This window comes from Asterias rubens, chromosome 18, assembly GCF_902459465.1.
Source record: "Asterias rubens chromosome 18, eAstRub1.3, whole genome shotgun sequence".
NCBI classification, from domain to species: Eukaryota; Metazoa; Echinodermata; class Asteroidea; order Forcipulatida; family Asteriidae; genus Asterias; species Asterias rubens.
Genome location: NC_047079.1, coordinates 463,877 through 483,805, shown reverse-complemented (window position 1 = coordinate 483,805; position 19,929 = coordinate 463,877). Strand labels below are relative to the sequence as shown.

At 39.0% G+C, this 19,929-nt stretch overlaps 1 protein-coding gene across 1 annotated transcript in view; it reads left to right on the top strand.

Annotated features, from left to right (window-relative positions):
- LOC117302705 (DDB1- and CUL4-associated factor 17-like) overlaps positions 1–17,375 on the top strand; it is a 39,227-nt gene extending 21,852 nt beyond the window's left edge. Inside the window, exons 12-16 of the mRNA XM_033786703.1 lie at positions 7,018–7,187; positions 9,132–9,238; positions 9,668–9,851; positions 11,330–11,509; positions 15,328–17,375. Coding sequence (XP_033642594.1) covers positions 7,018–7,187; positions 9,132–9,238; positions 9,668–9,851; positions 11,330–11,509; positions 15,328–15,462 — 776 coding nt within the window. The 3' untranslated portion in view covers positions 15,463–17,375. The remainder of the gene's footprint in view (positions 1–7,017; positions 7,188–9,131; positions 9,239–9,667; positions 9,852–11,329; positions 11,510–15,327) is intronic.
- The last annotated feature ends 2,554 nt before the right edge of the window (positions 17,376–19,929 follow it).

Genomic DNA, 19,929 nt, shown 5'->3' with positions numbered 1-19,929 from the left:
AATTGTTGTGTAGTTTTTCTAACAAGCTATAGTTTCCAAGGAACTTTGCTCTGCTTACCATCCAGTTAATAGACTTGTGGACATGTCGTTAAATGTTCGTCCGGTGATAGCGATTCCCACGACACTGGTGGTATTTTCGCAAGAATGCTGGCCCCGCGAGACTACTACACTCCTGACTCGATGTCTTCATGAAACTGTTAGGCCAATAAAAAATTATTGTCGCCGGAATTAAACAATTTGATGGACACTGCTTCATTGTTTACCAAAGTGCAACAGTAAAACAACATTTGTCACAGAACGCAATATCTCATTTCGTGACATTACATGAGAATATTGCCATTGGTAACGCCATAATATCTATTCGGTAGCGGCAGGAGAACAATAACTTTCAATTCAACAAAGGTGCTGCCATGAACATTCCACAAACTACCTGCATGGTTATAGCTCCTGTATTTTGAATCCAGACCTGGTAGACATTATACTGCACCTGCTTACTTTCATCCATGTGTTTAACCAAATTCTTGATGAAATTGAGGTCGTTCACACGCCGTATTAAAGTTGGTCTAAGTCCACTTAGACCGGTTCGGGTTCAACTTTTGTGCGTCTGAACGCAAAAAAAGTTAGACCGGATCGGGTTTAAACCTCAAAACTTAAACCGTCCAGCGAGGCGGTCTAAGTCTAAACCAGTTCGGGTTTATCTTTTAACACTGCGTGTGGACAGAATGACATCCGGTTTTAACTCGCAACGGACGACCCATTGTGTGGTTCAATGCACATGCCCAGGACCCGGCGTGCATGTACACGGTTTCTGTTGTTCTTGAAAAGCACCGAGTATTTATATTACTTTCTTGCCGCTTACCGAGTTGGCGAAACCCTCTCAATCGGTGTATGCAGTTTAACAACGGCCCACGCCCATTACTTATTAAATTCTGAAACAAAATTATATTTTCCAAGCGTTTTTTGTTGAGTGTCCTACAATAAATTGAAACTGTTTTTCATACTACGAGCGCAGCGAAGGAGGATTTTTTTAATGCTTCTCACATGCACAGCGCTGCCATCCCATAGTGATCACTCTTTGATATCCCATAGTTATCCATCACTGATCCCGTGGATGTGCCTTTCTATTGCCGTCAGAGTTACTAGCGTGCTGTACTTTCAAATTAGGAGAATGAACTGCCGTGGGTGCGAGGCTGTGTGTAGGGGAAATTCCCTTCGCCAGCAATGACCACGTTGTTGGGAAGTTGGGAAGTTGGGAAAATACTGCAAAGTACATGTATTTACATAACTTGCACGTGTAGTTGTCTTTATGAACGAATCGGAATAAAAATCGCGGCACCAGCTTTTGAGGGATCGCAACTTCCAATTGATTGAGGTACAAACTAAAAGTACTAATTAAATCGGAAACGGTCACACAGTGGTATAAAAACACAAACATGAAACGTGTTCTGTTTCATGGAATATATGGATAATATTTTGGTGAGTTTTCTCGGCGGTTTGTGTCAATATTTTGTTTGTTTAATCATTTGTTTTAGAGTCGTGTTCATGTTTGTTTTAAGTGCCCACATCCTCCCAGCGATAAAACTGTTTTCCGCGTTCGATTGAGCCATTTTTATCCAATAATATGTTCCTGATGATCATCCAGGGCATGGGGCACTCAGTATCTCGGCATGCTCGGTGTGTGAATAAAACCGGATGTTAGAGCAACGGGGTCGCGTCTACTTTGACCTCTTAAAACCAAAGATAAACCAGATCGGGTTTAACTCTGTGCTGTCTGAACCCAAGGGGGTTTTACTTTTACGACCACCCCCCGCTGCTCGTAAAAGTTAAACCAGTTCGGGTCTAAGTTAGTACACTGTCTGAACATACCCATTGTTGTAGGTGGTTGCTTTAATTATGTAACAAAGGGAAACGCATTCCTAAAGCTGGAAAGTCCTGTAGTCTATTGTAGGAAAATAACAATAGCGTGATCCACAACAATGAACGGATTACATGCCTCATTAGCCTAAGCCCTTGTAACTGCTACTCTCTGCCAATAGACAGAGGTGGGTTCTTTTGTTGAGCAAGTAGATCCACAGCAGAAGGTTCCCCTTTGTCAACAAATTGAAGCAACAGGTGTTTTGTAGTTCACTTTTTCATTGAATACCGAAATCCCGTCAGATTCACCAAATTCAAAAACCGAACTTGGATGAACAGATCAGATTTTTATGCTTTTTTGTGCCTGAGCCACATCTGATTCTGACTGAATTTCATGATGTTTGATTTGATTATTGATTTTGATTTGGATTGACTAATTTAATTTTGAATTTTGACTGTTTAAATTGCAATCTAATATGCCAAATATATTTATATTTGTGATTGTTGCCCTGGTGATAATTTCTAACGCCAGTCACAACTCTTCATCAAAAACCATGGCTTCCTCAAGAAGCGATTCTCTCCTAAAAGAATGCCCTCTACACCTTCAAGACTTGCCGGTCACCCGCACTTAACACCACATCCAAGTGTTGGTGCTCGCCAGAAACGATACCCAGCAAACTCTTCACCTCTGGAAGAAGCGTACAAGCATCAACAGCCCATCGCAGACAAGATTCTGGTCGACGTCGCTGCTTTAGAACGTCGCATTTTTGAGACCATGCCGTTTTTATCACGAAATCAACATTCTGCCTCAATGCCGAACACATCATCATTCGAATGCCATGCCTTTTCTGACAAGACAGCAAGCAACTCCGCCTTACCCGGGAAACATAATGACACCAACCTTCAATGAAACAGTCTGTTGTGACAGACTTGCTCCTATGAAGCCTAGAGAAATGCCGCTTTGAGAACTGCAAGCCGAGCTGAGACAGATGGAGAGAGAAACAAAAATGCTATCAGTACGTCCAGATGTCAGGATTCAAACCAATCCACAGCGAGCGAAACCACCCCATCAGAATCCACAACACATGCCGCAACCGCAGCTACCACCTACCAAACAGACCGAACAAGCATCATGCAGGGATGAGGTACTCAGAAGTCTCCTTCAAACGGTCCACCAACTTACACTTAAGGTTGAACAGTTGAGTACCAATGCAGATGGAAACAACCAAAGGCAGTACGAAGTCAAAAGCTCATCTTCAGACTACAACAACAGACCAACAACACCAAGAGTTTTTGTCTGTCATCGTTGTGGTCAGGAAGGCCATATTGCAAGAGGCTGCCAAAATCCTTCTCTAAACTACCAAGGCCCACGGCTGCAGGGCAAGCCGTTCGAGGCTAAGAGCAACAATGCCCAGTAGCTCTGACAACCACAGGTGATGTACCACACCAAGCCAACTCTTACTTCACTAACAATCAGAAGTCAGATCATCAATATCTCATCGGGCCAAACAATGAAGCAACAGTTGGAGTCAATGGGAAAGATTACTTAGCACTCATCGATTCTGGCTCGCAGGTTACGTCCATCACAGAAAATTTGTGGAAGTCGCACCCCCAACTAAACTCTGTATCACTTTCATCAACATGTGTCTCCATCGAAGGTGCAAATGGTCAACCGGTTCCGTACCTGGGTGTTCTACCTATTACTCTACACATCCTAGGTGTTGTATATGATGATGTACCAGCATTTGTCGTCCCAACTGATGGGTATAGATTGAGAGTACCTGTTCTAATTGGCAATAATGCCATACGAGCATCACAGAGAGACCAACAACTGTCTAAGGGAGAACATTATTTACAACGACTTGGAGATGACGGCACTGCATGGCACACTGCTTTCAATAACATCATGTCATCAGACCCAGGCGACCATGTCGGCAGAATTGGTTATGCCAAATATATTGGAGGCTCACCGAGAACAATACCACCAGGAAAAGAAGTTGAGGTGATCTGTGAAGCACCTCCATCTCATACTGGCCAAACGTACACAGCTCTTGTCAAGAATTTCCCCCCGAACCCTTCCTACCTGAAAGTTGGCAACGTAATAGCAGATGTTGGGTCCAATCGTCGAATTCCTGTGCGAATGTGCAACATCTCAACCAAGCCTATCATAATCCCACGGAACTGCAAACTTGCCAGCGTTTCTTTAATTCTACAAGAAGATGATACACCAAATAAACCAACGATGAATCAAGAAGATCACCATTTCATGAACCTCGTGCATCAAGTACCATCTCAAGACTTGACTTCCATAATACCTTCCTTGGACATTGCAGATATTTCTCTCAAGACCGAGGAACAAGCAAACAAACTGGCCAGTCTCTTTCATGAACACAAAGAAGTTTTCTCCAAAAATTCTCTAGATTATGGATGTACTTCAACCGTCAAACATGCAATTCCACTCTTAGACGATCAACCATTTCGCCTTCCATATCGACGAATACCACCTTCACAGTTTCAGACAGTTAAAGATCACCTCAAAGACATGGTAAGTTTTGGAGCAATCTGCAAAAGTTGTTCTCCTTATGCCTCACCGATTGTAATAGCTCCCAAGAAGGATGGATCAATACGACTATGCATCGACTACAGACAACTCAATAACAGAACGACTCGCGATGCTTACCCACTCCCACGTATCGAAGAGGCATTGATGCACTTGGTGACACCCAGTTTTTCAGCACGTTAGATCTCACTTCTAGGTACTGGCAAGTTGAAGTTGAAGAAGCCGACAAGCCGAAAACTGCTTTTTCAACACCCATTCGGCCTCCAAAATGCACCTGCCACCTTCCAACGGCTTATGCAAACGTGCCTCGGTGACCAGAACTATTCAACAGTGTTACTGTACTTAGGTGACATCATAGTATTCTCCTCGACTTTTGACGAACACATAGACCGCCTTGGAAAAGTGTTTACATGCCTGTGAGAACACATAGACTGCCTTGGAAAAGTGTTTACATGCCTGTGAGAACACATAGACTGCCTTGGAAAAGTGTTTACATGCCTGTGAGAACACATAGACTGCCTTGGAAAAGTGTTTACATGCCTGTGAGAACACGGCCTGAAACTACTGCCTTGGAAAAGTGTTTACATGCCTGCGAGAACACATAGACTGCCTTGGAAAAGTGTTTACATGCCTGTGAGAACACGGCCTGTAACTAAAACCATCCAAGTGCCATCTACTGAAACAAGAAGTGAAATACTTAGGCCATATTGTCTCGGCACAGGGTATTTCGACCGATCCAGACAAAATTTTCCAAGTCAAAAACTGGAAAGTACCAACCAATCGCAAAGAACTTCATTGTTTTTTTGGTTTCACCGGCTATCACAGACGCTATATCAAGAGTTAATCGAACATCATGGCACCCCTGTATCGACTCACTACCAGTGAACCTCGCCTCAAGAAGAAGGGCAAAAAGAAAACACACATCCCTCCTCCTCCTTTTGTGTGGACCCAAGAATGTCAGCAGGCAATGGATGTCTTGAAGGAAAACCTAACAACAGCTCCGATACTAGGCTAGATGTGTGTAATGTGAAGATGACGATCACATGCATTTCTATTTTACATTAATTTCATTCATTAATTACATTAATTTCTTTCATTTTGATTACTTAATTGATACGTTGCTAGATCAAGAATGACTAGTTTTTCAAAAGGGGGAAGAATGTGACGAGTACACGCATACCCCCCCCCCTAAATTCATTTGCATTTACTTAAATGACGTAGCGTTAGTGACGTAGTATTTACCTATGACGTAGTTCTTTTTAATTGTTCATCACCCTCGCCCCAAAATACCATCCTTTGTATTTTTCGCGGGGTTCGTCATTATTTTCTGTATTGAAGACGCAATCAACATCAGTTTCTGTGTCTTGTTATTTTCAGGTAACTATCACTTTATTATACTCTTATTCTTTATTTATAATATTCCTAAAAGTAAGATTAAAGGAACACGTTGCCTTGAATCGGTCGAGTTGGTCTTTGAAAAGCGTCTTGTAACCGTTTGTTATAAAATCGATATGGTTAGAAAGATGTTGTAAAAGTAGAATACAATGATCTACACAAATATGCCTCGAAATTGCGTGGTTTTCGTTTTACCTCGTCGACAAACACGGTCGGCCATTTATGGGAGTCAAAACTTTGACTCTCATAAATGGCCGACCGTGTTAGTTCGCGACGTAAAATGAAAACCGTGCAATTTTGAGTGATACCCGTGTGGATCATTATATTCTACTTTAAAAACATCTTTCTAACCATATGCATTTCATAACAAACGGGTTCAAACGATTTTCATAGACCAACTCGTCCGATCCAAGGCAACATGTTCCTTTAATATCAGCCAGTTTTATAGATGAAGGACTTGAAGTTGTACCATTTAAAGGAATAATTTGATGGTTTCTTAACATAGATAATAATAGATCTGGGAGTAGTAAGTGTTACTCACTAAAGGCTATATCGGGACCAGAAAACATGTCGGTCTCTATTAGTTTGAATTGGTTTGCCAGTATAGTTGTAAATAGTTTACTTTGAAAGTTCTTATAATTATTTTCTTCATTAATATATTATTAAATACTGTTTATTATTTTGATATGATTATTTTCTGTATCGAAGACGCAATCAACATCAGTTTCTGTGTCTTCGTTATTTTCAGAATAAACCTTCAGACTACAGTTCGTTGTCAGTTTCCCAATTCTCTATTTGACGACCCCGTCACATTATTATTATAAAATGTTTGACCCACTTCCCCCAACTAAAAACATTAACTTTGTTTGTGCAAGTTGCAGTCGGATAAAAACAACAATTGACAGGAGAGATGATTAAACACTAACAATAGATGCCTGATACTTCATAAAAGGCAATTACACCCTGGTCATTGCCTTGGTGCCCCTGTACATGTTCTAGTTGACTTTTAGGACTCTCTCCTAATGGTGCCCCTTGCCCTTAAAAGAACCAAGAACAGAGTGTATCTTGTCTGCTGGTGTTGATCACATGTTTGTTTTTGTTGGGACCTTCCAATTCCACTGACTAACATTTTTCAGTTTGTGGTAACATATCAGTAAGTAAAGCAATGGGAGTCTAAAAGGTGATCATGTTTGATGTTTTTGTTGTAGAATGTCCAGCAGCTCTTCTGGAATTGAAATGCCTAGATCGGAATGTGTCCATTGGAGGTCATCCTTGGCATTATATGTATGTACCACTCAGTGATGACCCTGTGTTACCTCCAGAAACAGAGACTGATTCAGAAACATTTGTAGTCTGCGATGTGGCAACCGGTCAAATGGTAGGTTGTCATGGTTGTTTGTTAAAATGTCTATGTAGGAATGAACTCTAATAGGTACATTTAGTCTTTCTAGGAATGAACTCTGACTCAAATATACAATTAGTTTGTATTTCAGTAAATTATCTTAATATTATGGTAGATTTGGGTCCGTTTCCTTTTATCAACCTTAAAGAGGGGCTACAGGATGCTCTCAATATTGTAACTATTACCTTTTTATGGCCAAATATACATCTTAGATACCTGTTTATAACCATTTTACACTAAAAAATATTGCATTTAGTAATAAATAATTAAAAAGTCCAAAAAGCACCGCTTCGCGCGGCTTTTTCAGCGGAGAGTCAAAAACTGCTTTTCTATGATAATGATATGCAATGACCCCTTGACGTCATCAACGGCTAAAAACGAAGGGGGTCCAAATTTTAGACAGTACACACACATGCAAGCAAACTGTTATTATTGTTTATAAATCGGGAATAATAACAGCTTTTAATGTGAGTGACATACTATGGAGATGTTTTGATTTGATGAAATGAAAGTGGATAATGGCCAATATCCTGTTGAAACAGAGGCGATATGCATGTTGAATTCGTACACGCACATTACACGACACTGCATGCAACCAGAGAGAAGCAATTGTTTACACATTGTCATGTGAGTGTATGTTTTAGTTGAATTTTTGATGTGTGGATGGATGTTCAACTTTTGACATGTTGATCGATGTTAAAACCAACCCGAGCCGAGAAATCGCTTTGCCTCTAAATGAAGGAAAAATCCCCAAATCACAAATCTATTGGAAATTAAATCATTGGCTGTGTGCCTTATGAACGGTTTTCTATAGTCACAATTGAGGCCATCTTTAGTGCAAAGTTGTCGAGTTTTGGGGTGCTTTAGCGTTAGCTCCATGCATCTTTATAGATAATTCCATATTAAATAGATGAGGTCACAAGGAGTGTTTTTACCATGTTTTAACAGGAGGTAAGAGACCTGTATATTTTTTCTCAGTTTCCTGTTTCCTATTAGAAGAATGTAATATAAGTATATATTTCAGAGCATCATGTAGCCCCTGTTTTAAAAGCATTGGACTGGTAATTTGTACTCAAAATAATTGTTAGCACAACAACCTACTTGGTAATGTTCAATGGAGAGCTGTTGATTCATTAGTAGAAAACATTGCGAGAAACGGCTCTCTCTGAAGTAACGTAGTTTTCGAGAAGGAAGTAATTTTTCACTTAAATATTTGTATTTGATTTTGAGACCTCAGAATTAGATTTTCAGCTTGAAATCAAGCATCTGAAAGCACACAACTTTGTGTGACAAGGGTGTTTTTCCCTGGTTATTATCTTGCAACTTCAACAACCAATTGAGTTCAAATTTCCACAGGTTTGTTATTTTATGCATATGTTGAGATACACCACGTGAGAAGACTTGTATTTGAGAATTGTCAAAGGTGTCCAGTGCCTTAAGTTTCAAAACAATTTTAAGAGTATCATCGTGCAGTGCATACTTTTTTACAAAAACTGTTGCAGTAAAAAATGAATAGACAAATATTAACAAATGTTGATTGCAAATTGTTAGGTAGATAAATCCAGTAAAACATAGAGCTGATTAAGCAGAACAAAATGCTTAACAATTTTTCTGCTTAATAGCAGAAATAAGCAGAAAACCTGGAGTCACAAATTCTACTCATGACATGGTAGTTTTGCTGGTAACCTTTTTCTAGTAAGCATAATTTGGTTGATTAGCTACTTTTTGTGCTAAAGCAGCTCTTTGAAATTGGAGCCTTCATAGAGATATTTAGTTGGCTGATCCTGTTGTTCTTGTGAAATCATAGCTAAAATAACTTTTCAATTATTATTTGCAAACCAGAGAGTGCTCATTTTGGGACTCTACATTGTATACAGTTTTTGTTCTGATATTGGAATATGTTGTTTGTGACATAAACAGGTTGAGAGCGGACTCTTGGAATTGGAAACTTGGTCATTTAACGCTACAACTTGTTTTCATTTTGATGATTCACAAAGGATTGTACAACTCGGTGATTGTGAATTTACGTAAGTCAAATCAATATAACCGTTTGTTATAAAATCGATGTGGTTAGAAAGATGTAAAAGTAGAATACAATGGTCTACACAAATATGCCTCGAAATTGCGTGGTTTTCGTTTTACCTCGTCGACAAACACGGGCGGCCATTTATGGGAGTCAAAACTTTGACTCCCATAAATGGCCGACCGTGTTAGTTCGCGAGGTAAAATGAGAACCGTGCAATTTTGAGTGATACTTGTGTGGATCATTATATTCTACTTTTAAAACATCTTTCTAACCATATGCATTTCATAACAAACGGTTTGAAACGCTTTTCATAGACCAACTTGTCCGATCCAAGGCAACGTGTTCCTTTAACATCAGAGCCTAACCCTTTTTAACGCTCAGACCTTGGGTCAATGCCTGTAATGAATGATTTTTTGATTTTGATTGTTAGTGTGAGTACATTTCATACAAGAGATGATGGTAAGAGTGAGTTACGTGTGGCATATCGGTTACTTCCTCCTGATGCTGAGGAAGATAAAGAAGATGAAGAGGACAGCATCTTGATAACATCATCAGGGAGAATAGTCAAACAAAACAGCTCCTTCAATTTGAGAGACAGTCTTTCAAATAAAAGCGTGAGTGTTGTACTTATTTCAACTGTGTGAACAAAGTAAACTTTGCAAGTAGACCTTATTGAATAATCCTATTGATTGTTATTACCAGGACTAGTTCATTGCCTTTGTCTGTATGTCCTCTCTGTTCACAACTCCAGCCAATGTAGAGATCAAACATTTGAAAGCTTTTGTTCATCTATGATTGTTTAGTTGCCATAAAAACCATAGCCCGAGGATTTACTCTGTAAAGGCACTGGACACCTTTGGTTTGTCAAAGACCAGTCTTCTAACTCAGTGTATCTCAACATATGCATAAAAAAAAAAACCTGTGGAAATTTAAACTAAATTAGTCATTGAAGTTGCGAGAGAATAATGGACGAAAAAACACCCTTGTCGCACAGGTTGTGTGCTTTCAGATGACTTGAATTCGAGACCTCAGCTGGGGTCTCAAATTCAATTGAAATATTTTAATGAGAAATCACATTTTCTCAAAAACTACATTACTACAAAAGGAGCAGTTTCCCACAATGTTTTATATTATCAACAGCTCTCCATTACTCGTTATCAAGAAGGTTTTTATGCTAACAATTTATTTAAGTAATTACCAATAGTGTCCACTGCCTTTTAAGACAGTTGTGTACAAAGCTTGCCTGGCTTGTTTAAGACGATTGTCAAATCATGCTGTCTTTAACTGAAGTTGTACAAGTTATCACAACCAAATTGAAACACACCTACATGTACATGTACCATCTTGTTTGATTTTTGAATATTCTTTGCAATCATTTGGAGTATTTTATGTAATCACCTAAATTACGTGTATTTCAATATTGATGAACAAAATGAATACTTGTATGGGCACTCTTTAATCTACTTATGAATGGATTGTATTGTAGTTAACAACACAGAAAGTCATCTGTGCCCAAATATTAAAATAGATTTAAAGGAACACATTACCTTGGATCGGTTGAGTTGGTCTTTTAAAAGCGTTTGTAACCGTTTTTTTATAAAATGCATATGGGTAGAAAGATGTTGTAAAAGTAGAATACAATGATCCACACAAACATGCCTCGAAATTGCACGGTTTTCCTTTTACCTCGTCGACTAACACGGTCAGCCATTTATGGGAGTCAAATTTTTGTCAAATTTTTGACTCCCATAAATGGCCGACTGTGTTAGTTCGCACAGTAAAAGGAAAACCACGCAATTTCGAGGCAAACTTGTGTGGATCATTGTATTCTACTTTTAAAACATCTTTCCAACCATATGCATTTTATAAAAAAGGGTTACAAACGCTTTTTATAGACCAACTCGTCCGATCCAAGGCAACGTGTTCCTTTAAGCAATTTAAAAAAGGCAACTCAGAAAAAAAAACTGATTTTTTAAAAATTTTATCTGAACATTCTTTACTCTGGCATATCAAGATTACTATGGTTGACTATATTATGCTTGAGATGTGTAGAACTGCAGCTTTTTTTTTTTTATTATTGCTTTACATACAGAGAATCAGTGACATCAATTACGACTCCGAGCTGGATTTTTTATTGCTATCTTATGCAACACAACAAGTTATGAATGATCCACACCAATCATCAGCCATGTTAGAAGGAAGGCTTGGAATTCATTGTAATCAAACAGGTCATTTACTTAAGATGGTTGACCTTGATGGCTTGTGGTTTGAGGTATGTTTATTACACATTCATAAATACCCCGGGTAGTTTCGCTATTCCTATCAGTGTTGTATGACTCGAGTCCGTCTCGAGTCACAATTTCGGTGACTCGGACTTGACTTGAGTCAAAAGACTCGAACTCGGACTCGACCATCATGACTCGGACTTGTCCCTTTAGGACTTGACTTGCGAGTCATGTATTTAAAAAACAAAAATACCTTAAGTTTTGAATATAAAATTAAAACAATTCTGATTATCCAATCGTCATGGCCGGAATGCACTTAGAGGAATATTAACGTATAGGGCGCTCAGCGTGGTCACATCGCAGTTGATACAGCTCCTGTGTTTTGTATTTTGTTTTAGGTTTTTTTGACATCTTCCGAGTTTTAAGTCTATGTTTGCTGTATCGTCCTGAATTATAGTCATTGTCTAGTCTACTTGAGTCCTGGCTGAAAGTCGTATTTCCAAGGATTTGTTCATCAGGAGACTCTGAACTTCCTTCGTGAGAGAACCGAATATATTTCAGTCACCATGTTTGTTCACGTGTTGTGCATGTTACTGTACAATATAACGATTGCTGCAGGCATGATGGGTGATGCGCTGGTGCCCTGCCCACCGCTCATCATCCAGCGTTTCAAACTACTATACCTTTGGACAGGAGACCATACCAAAATGTTTCGTCTCGACAACGTTATTCAAGATAAGAACTTCTGAGCCTAAAACCACCGAATAACTCAACTACTCATGTTCCAGGTGATACCCTGAAAGAGCTCAAACTGAATAAAGTTAAACCCAGAGAAGCCGCAGAGGTGGGCGACACAGTCAAAGAAAAATTACTACCGTATCCGGCACGTCAGGATCAGGTTTTCTTCATGATAACTTTGCAAGAGTGCCATCTACATGTAACTGTACACTTCCCCGTCGAGTGGTGACGTTGAACCTCATTTATGTACATGAACTTCCACCACCAATTTTTCAACGACAGCATCGCCAACAACCATCTTGCATGCCTTCCTTTATGTTGATAAATGCTAGATCTTTAACACAACGTATCAAAATTCTCCTGAATACCCACAATATTGACATTGCTGCAATCACTGAAACATGGTTTCCGCCGCAGGTTAGTTCAAGAACATTTGACATTTGCAATTTTACTCTTCTTAGCAATCCCCGTCGTAATAAGAGAGAGGGTGGAGTTGCCTTTTATATTAGAAACGTCATTCAAATACAACCTATTGTTGAAATCGCCATCCCAGATGAACTTGAGATTATTTGGGCTTGGATACGTCGTCGGCGTCTACCTCTAACAGTGGCCTAATAATATGTACTATTTACCACCCCCTGCCTCCCCATACGAAGCTCTAATGATGGAACATATTTCTGCAACGTTGGACTTGCTACAAATTAAATATCCAGACGCAGGAGTAGTGATTCTCGGGACTTTAACCAAGCCAATACAGACTTAATTTGCCAGACAACTGGCCTCCGCCAGGTTGTTAATACCCCTACCAGGGGGCTAGCGGTACTGGACAAGATCTCAACCAATATTACTTCATATTACCAGGAGCCTCGTTCTTCAAGTCCTATTGGCCTCAGCGATCACAACATTGTTTTGTGGCAACCATTAACTATAATTAAAACGCAGAACATGGTATCTTCACGTGTGGTTCGTCCTATAAGAGAGTCAGACCAACGAGCATTCGGTCAATGGATAACGAACTATGATTGGGCGGAGGTCAAGTCCGCTGAAACGGTCCAGTGCAAGACATCCACTTTCTACGAGACACTTCAAGGTGCCATCGATAAGTTCTTCCCAACAAAGATAACTTCAAACCATGTTGCTGATAAACCCTGGATTACTGCGAACTTGAAATCGCTTATCCTGAAACGACAGAAAGCCTTCGCTAGTGGTGAAATGTGCCTCTGGAGATTCCTGCGCAACAAAACATCTAGACTCATAAAGAATGCTAAACAGATCTTCTACGACACCAGCGTGGGGAAATTAAAAAAGCTTAACCCTCGCCAATGGCACCAGCAAATTCGTAAACTTACCGGTTGTGGAAAAAAGAAGAGTTTTGATCTTCCGGGCTCATCAGCGAAGGATATTGCTAACACTATAAATATGAATTTCATCTCTGTTGCCCAGGACATTCCTCCACTTGACCACAACAGCCTGCCAGCCTACCTACCATTTATAACTCCACATATGACTGTGTCTCCACATGAAGTCTACAATAAACTCAATAGAATCAATACTAGTAAAAGTGGTGGACCTGACTTTATCCCACCCCGTTTAGTCAAGGAGTTTGCGTATGAACAAAGCTTTCCCAACACTGACATTTTTAATTGTTCTCTTAGAGATGGTATTCTACCGAACATTTGGAAAACTGCTTATGTAACCCTGGTCCCTAAGACCTCTCCACCTAACTTAGAAAACCTTCGTCCCATCGCCCTAACCTGCCTGTTTTCTAAAATCTTTGAAGATTTTGTTGTTAGTTGGATTATGGAAGACATTGAGAAATTTATCGACTGTCATCAATTTGGTTCGTTAAAAAAGGGATTATCCACCACCCATTACTTGGTCAAACTACTTGATGATATTCATAAACAATTAGACAAACCTAAACACTCTTCTGTTCTTGTCACCACTGATTTTTCTAAAGCCTTCGATCGTATCAGTCACCAAATTGTAGTTGAGAAATTTATCAGTCTTGGAGTAAGATCTTCCATAATCCCTTGGATATGTAATTTTTTGTCTGATAGAGAACAGGCTGTTCGGTATAAAGGTGAAATTTCTACTTGGAAGTTAACTAACGCTGGTGTCCCACAAGGGACTAAAATTGGGCCAATTGCCTTTCTTGTGATGATAAATGATTTTCAGTCTCATAACCCTGATGTTTTTCATTATAAATATGTGGATGACATGACTTTGAGCCAAACCTTCCGAGATACCGAACAAACTAGTTCCCTACAGCAGCAACTCGATCAATTACAGGAATCATCATATAATTATCATGATATTCTCACAAACTAGTTCCCTACAGCAGCAACTCGATCAATTACAGGAATCATCATATAATTATCATGATATTCTCACAAACTAGTTCCCTACAGCAGCAACTCGATCAATTACAGGAATCATCATATAATTATCATGATATTCTCACAAACTAGTTCCCTACAGCAGCAACTCGATCAATTACAGGAATCATCATATAATTATCATGATATTCTCACAAACTAGTTCCCTACAGCAGCAACTCGATCAATTACAGGAATCATCATATAATTATCATGATATTCTCACAAACTAGTTCCCTACAGCAGCAACTCGATCAATTACAGGAATCATCATATAATTATCATGATATTCTCACAAACTAGTTCCCTACAGCAGCAACTCGATCAATTACAGGAATCGTCATATAATTATCATGATATTCTCACAAACTAGTTCCCTACAGCAGCAACTCGATCAATTACAGGAATCATCATATAATTATCATGATATTCTCACAAACTAGTTCCCTACAGCAGCAACTCGATCAATTACAGGAATCATCATATAATTATCATGATATTCTCACAAACCATTAACTACATATAATTATCATGATATTCTCACAAACCATTAACTACATGTATAACTACCACCTATATTTTGTACAAATATCACTAACTAAAGGGGGGCTAGTTTATCCAGCTTTCAAAACAAACATGTGTATTCTAGTTAGACATTTTAAAGCCATTTCCTGGTGCTATTTATGCAAATTGAATGTATATGCAAGCTCTGTCAACTCTTGATAAGTCTTTCTCTTTGAATCTTACAGTTCCAGCCAACTTCAATTGAAATGGACATGGACTTCATGGTACAGATCTACACAAAGGTACCCAGTGTTGAACATGTCTGCAAGTTGTACAGATTGGAACGAGGAATTGAAAACAGATGTCATGATGAAAAGTAAATTACCTTGAACCGCAGAGAAGGCATGTATTTACATGTAGTGGGTTCCTAGTAACGAAACTCATGTCCAAGATTTTATCAGTATGCCAAAGAAAACCAAAGCCCTTTTTTTTTTAACTGTTGGATTGTTTTGATCTAATAAAATGCAATAAAACTAAACTGTGAAAATTTCTTCGGTTTTGGGATATTGCCAAAAACTCTGGAGCGATAAGTTCAAGCGGAAAGAATAATCAGTATTGGAATACACTATCTCAGCTCAGAAACGATACTGTCAGTAGGGCTTCTCAGATTCAAATTAGTATTGGAATACACCATCTCAGCTCAGAAACGATACTGTCAGTAGGGCTTCTCAGATTCAAATTAGTATTGGAATACACCATCTCAGCTCAGAAACGATACTGTCAGTAGGGCTTCTCCATCTCAGCTCAGAAACGATACTGTCAGTAGGGCTTCTCCATCTCAGCTCAGAAACGATACTGTCAGTAGGGCTTCTCCATCTCAGCTCAGAAACGACACTGTCAGTAGGGCTTCTCAGATTCAAATTAGTATTGGAATACACCATCTCAGCTCAGAAACGATACTGTCAGTAGGGCTTCTCAGATTCAAATTATGGGGGGATAAAAACTGATGTACGTGTACACAACAACATACATTACTTGGAAGTGAAATGATTCTCAAGATGCTTTACATTATTCACAAAACTTTTAAGAGTGATTACCGGTACCAGAGGCATACCAATTCCTTTTAAGAGTGATTACCGGTACCAGAGGCATACCAATTCCTTTTAAGAGTGATTACCGGTACCAGAGGCATACCAATTCCTTTTAAGAGTGATTACCGGTACCAGAGGCATACCAATTCCTTTTAAGAGTGATTACCGGTACCAGAGGCATACCAATTCCTTTTAAGAGTGATTACCGGTACCAGAGGCATACCAATTCCTTTTAAGAGTGATTACCGGCACCAGAGGCATACCAATTCCTTTTAAGAGTGATTACCGGTACCAGAGGCATACCAATTCCTTTTAAGAGTGATTACCGGTACCAGAGGCATACCAATTCCTTTTAAGAGTGATTACCGGTACCAGAGGCATACCAATTCCTTTTAAGAGTGATTACCGGTACCAGAGGCATACCAATTCCTTTTAAGAGTGATTACCGGTACCAGAGGCATACCAATTCCTTTTAAGAGTGATTACCGGTACCAGAGGCATACCAATTCCTTTTAAGAGTGATTACCGGTACCAGAGGCATACCAATTCCTTTTAAGAGTGATTACCGGTACCAGAGGCATACCAATTCCTTTTAAGAGTGATTACCGGTACCAGAGGCATACCAATTCCTTTTAAGAGTGATTACCGGTACCAGAGGCATACCAATTCCTTTTAATGTTTTGCCTGATGCGGAATGATGAAATGCTTTCAATATGCTTTCAATAAGCAATCTGAAGATTGCTCCTGAGCAAGGAAATGTCCAGTATACAACTTTTAACTTGACTGTTACTTTACATCCTTTGAGCTGAATAACCTTCCATACTTAGGACTTGATTCCAGTGCATCGGCACTACTGCTGCAAAGAGTTTGGTCTGATCAAGCTTGTTAACGGGGCCCAAATCCATAAAACCTGTAAGCACAACAATTTGCTAAGCACAGAAAAGGATTGCCTAACAGAAACAGAAAACCAGCCAAAATAACATTCTGTTTACATTGTTGTGACTAGCAAAGAAATTTGTCAAGTGGTATTTCCTGCTTAACAACTTTAACGGACCGTGTCCTATAGCAGATAAGGACAAATTCAGCTTTCATTTACAAATGTTTCGTTAATCAAGACTATATACAGCTGATGAACAGTGTATTTATTATGTGGGAACAGATTTAACGTAGTTCATTAAAAAATATTTTTGGAGTGTAATTGACCCCCATTGTCTTTCATTGTATGAGTTTTTAATTGTCTCTGACGAAGTAGTAGTTAAAGAAACTGGACACTATTGGTAATTGTCAAAGACCAGTCTTCTCACCTAGTGTATCTCAACATAGGCATAAAAATAACAAACTGAAAATTTTAGCTCAATTGGTTGTCGGAGTTGCGAGATAATAATAAAAGAAAAAGTACCCTTGTCACATGAAGTTATGTGCTTTCAGATGCTTGATTTTGAGACCTCAAATTCTAATTCTGAGATCTCAAATTCAAATTCAAATTCGTGCAAAATAACTTTGTTCTCGAAAACTATGTTACTTCAGAGATCTCACAATGTTTTATACTATCAACCTCTCCCCATTAGGCGTTACCAAGTAAGGTTTTATGCTAATAATTATGTTGAGTAACTACCAATCTAGTGTCCACTTCCTTGTTACTCAAGTCCCATCTGTCATTTGTTTTGGTAGCAGGCAACTGTCCGAGGGAGTTACTCTACAGAACTTTTGCCTCCAGCAACATCACCTTTTTGCTTACTCATGAACTGTAAAAGACAGGAATTCTGTGTAGTGTGAACAATATTTTTAATTTTTTTAATAGATGTCTCAAACCTTCTTGAGCCTTAACTTCTTGAATGATGGTACATGTACATCAAGTAAATCAGTCACTAAAGTAGAAATTATTAGTTCACCTGGAGTCCAAACCTGCAGATGTCTTTCTGGTGATAGATAGAGTCTGTAATTCACCAGATTTGAAGGAGGTTCTGGGTCTGGGTTAAGGGGAACCCAGATCCGCAGGCAATGTTCCAAGAATTTCAACATCTGTCCAATCTTATTCCTGAATGATTAGCGATCTTGACCACTCTTATCACAAAGGTTATGATTAGTAGCAAAAATATTAACTTCAAAACAGTCGGTTCGGGGAAATGATTTGATACAGTAGTAATGGTAGAGCATTTCATATACATGTGTGTACATGTATAGGAAAGATCACCTTCAACAAGGAATCTGGGGAGGGAAAGAAAGAGAAGAATCCAGTTAAGTTGGGTCAAGTTCAGCACACTCACCTACATGTGTCAAGATGACACCATTTCTCGACTCCTAAAAAGGCAGGGGTCCATTCACGTCATACTGTAATGCAGCAAAATGGACTACATACAATTGTCTCGAAAAAAGACAAGACGTGACAGAGAGGGCCATTGAAAGACTAATGATAAAAAGGGCGTTTAGAAATGAGAACCTAAGAAAAGAAAGCATGAGTGCTGGAAATAAGTGGAGATGGACGCCTATTTCACAAAGCAATAAAACGTATCGCAAGACAAATGTTCAGTATTACCATGGTAATTTGTATTGTGACATCACACTTTGCAACTGCTATTGAGTTGCAGCTAAAATCAGACTTATATAGCTCTTTGTGAAATTGGCCCCTGGCAAGCAGGTATGACAACAGCTGGACAAGCAGGTATGACAACAGCTGGACAAGCAAAACAAGCAATGAACCTACAAGAAATCAAAACTTACAAAATGGTTTTTACAGTGTCTCTGAATCAAAGGGAAACCAAATTTATCCTTGAATACTGAATGTAACGAAGGAATTAACAAAGGGGCTATATAATGGTTATGTAGGTCTGTAAGATTGTGACAAGAAAAAAATACATCTTCTAGATTCACAGAATTAACTTGACTCACAATAACTTGACCTGATATGAAAACATGCTAATTTTATGAGTATTTTATTATCATTATGTATGTACAAGAGTTGCGTTTTAGTTAAGGAACCACATTCGCAACATTATAACAAAATATTAAAACAAAGCACAGAGACTAAATTTCACATTCTCTTTAGTTTCAAATAAAAAGCATACAATCCAACAATATAAGCTGGTTCTTAAACAGCACACAATTAATGCGTCTTACATAACTGCCCTGGGCCCAATTTCATAGAGCTGCTTACCGGTAAGCAAATTTTTTCGCTTAACGTAGCAAAAATAATTGCTTAAAACCATTCGGATTCCATGCTAAACAAACACGAGCTTAAGCACGTAAACAATCTGCGCGCGGAGATTTTAGATCGTTTGCTTAAGCAAAACAGAAGAAGGCAGTGTATTTTGCACTGTGTGTATGGCCTAGAGCTGCTTAATGGTAAGCAAATATGTTGGCTTAACGTAGCAACAAAAATTGCTTAAGCGTAAACCTATTTCACCAGCGGTTGCTAGCTTAAGCACGTAAACAAACTGCGCGCGCAACATTTTAGATCATTTGCTTAAGCGAAAAAGAAGGTGCTGACAACATGGCGGGCGAAATAAATGCGGAGAGTGCACTCGAGTGGCGATAAAAAAAATTCATCACCTTCTGTGTCTGATACATGTATGTGTTATTTGTAATGGTTTAAAGTGCCCCTCGAAAGGTTTACACACTATTTTGAAAGTAACCAAGAAGATAATACATTGTGCAGCATGATTCTGAAGCATTTTAGGCAACCGCACGTACAATCACCGCTGTGCCGGCACAATAACATCGTTTGCAATGAGTGTTGCACTATGCACTGTGTGAATA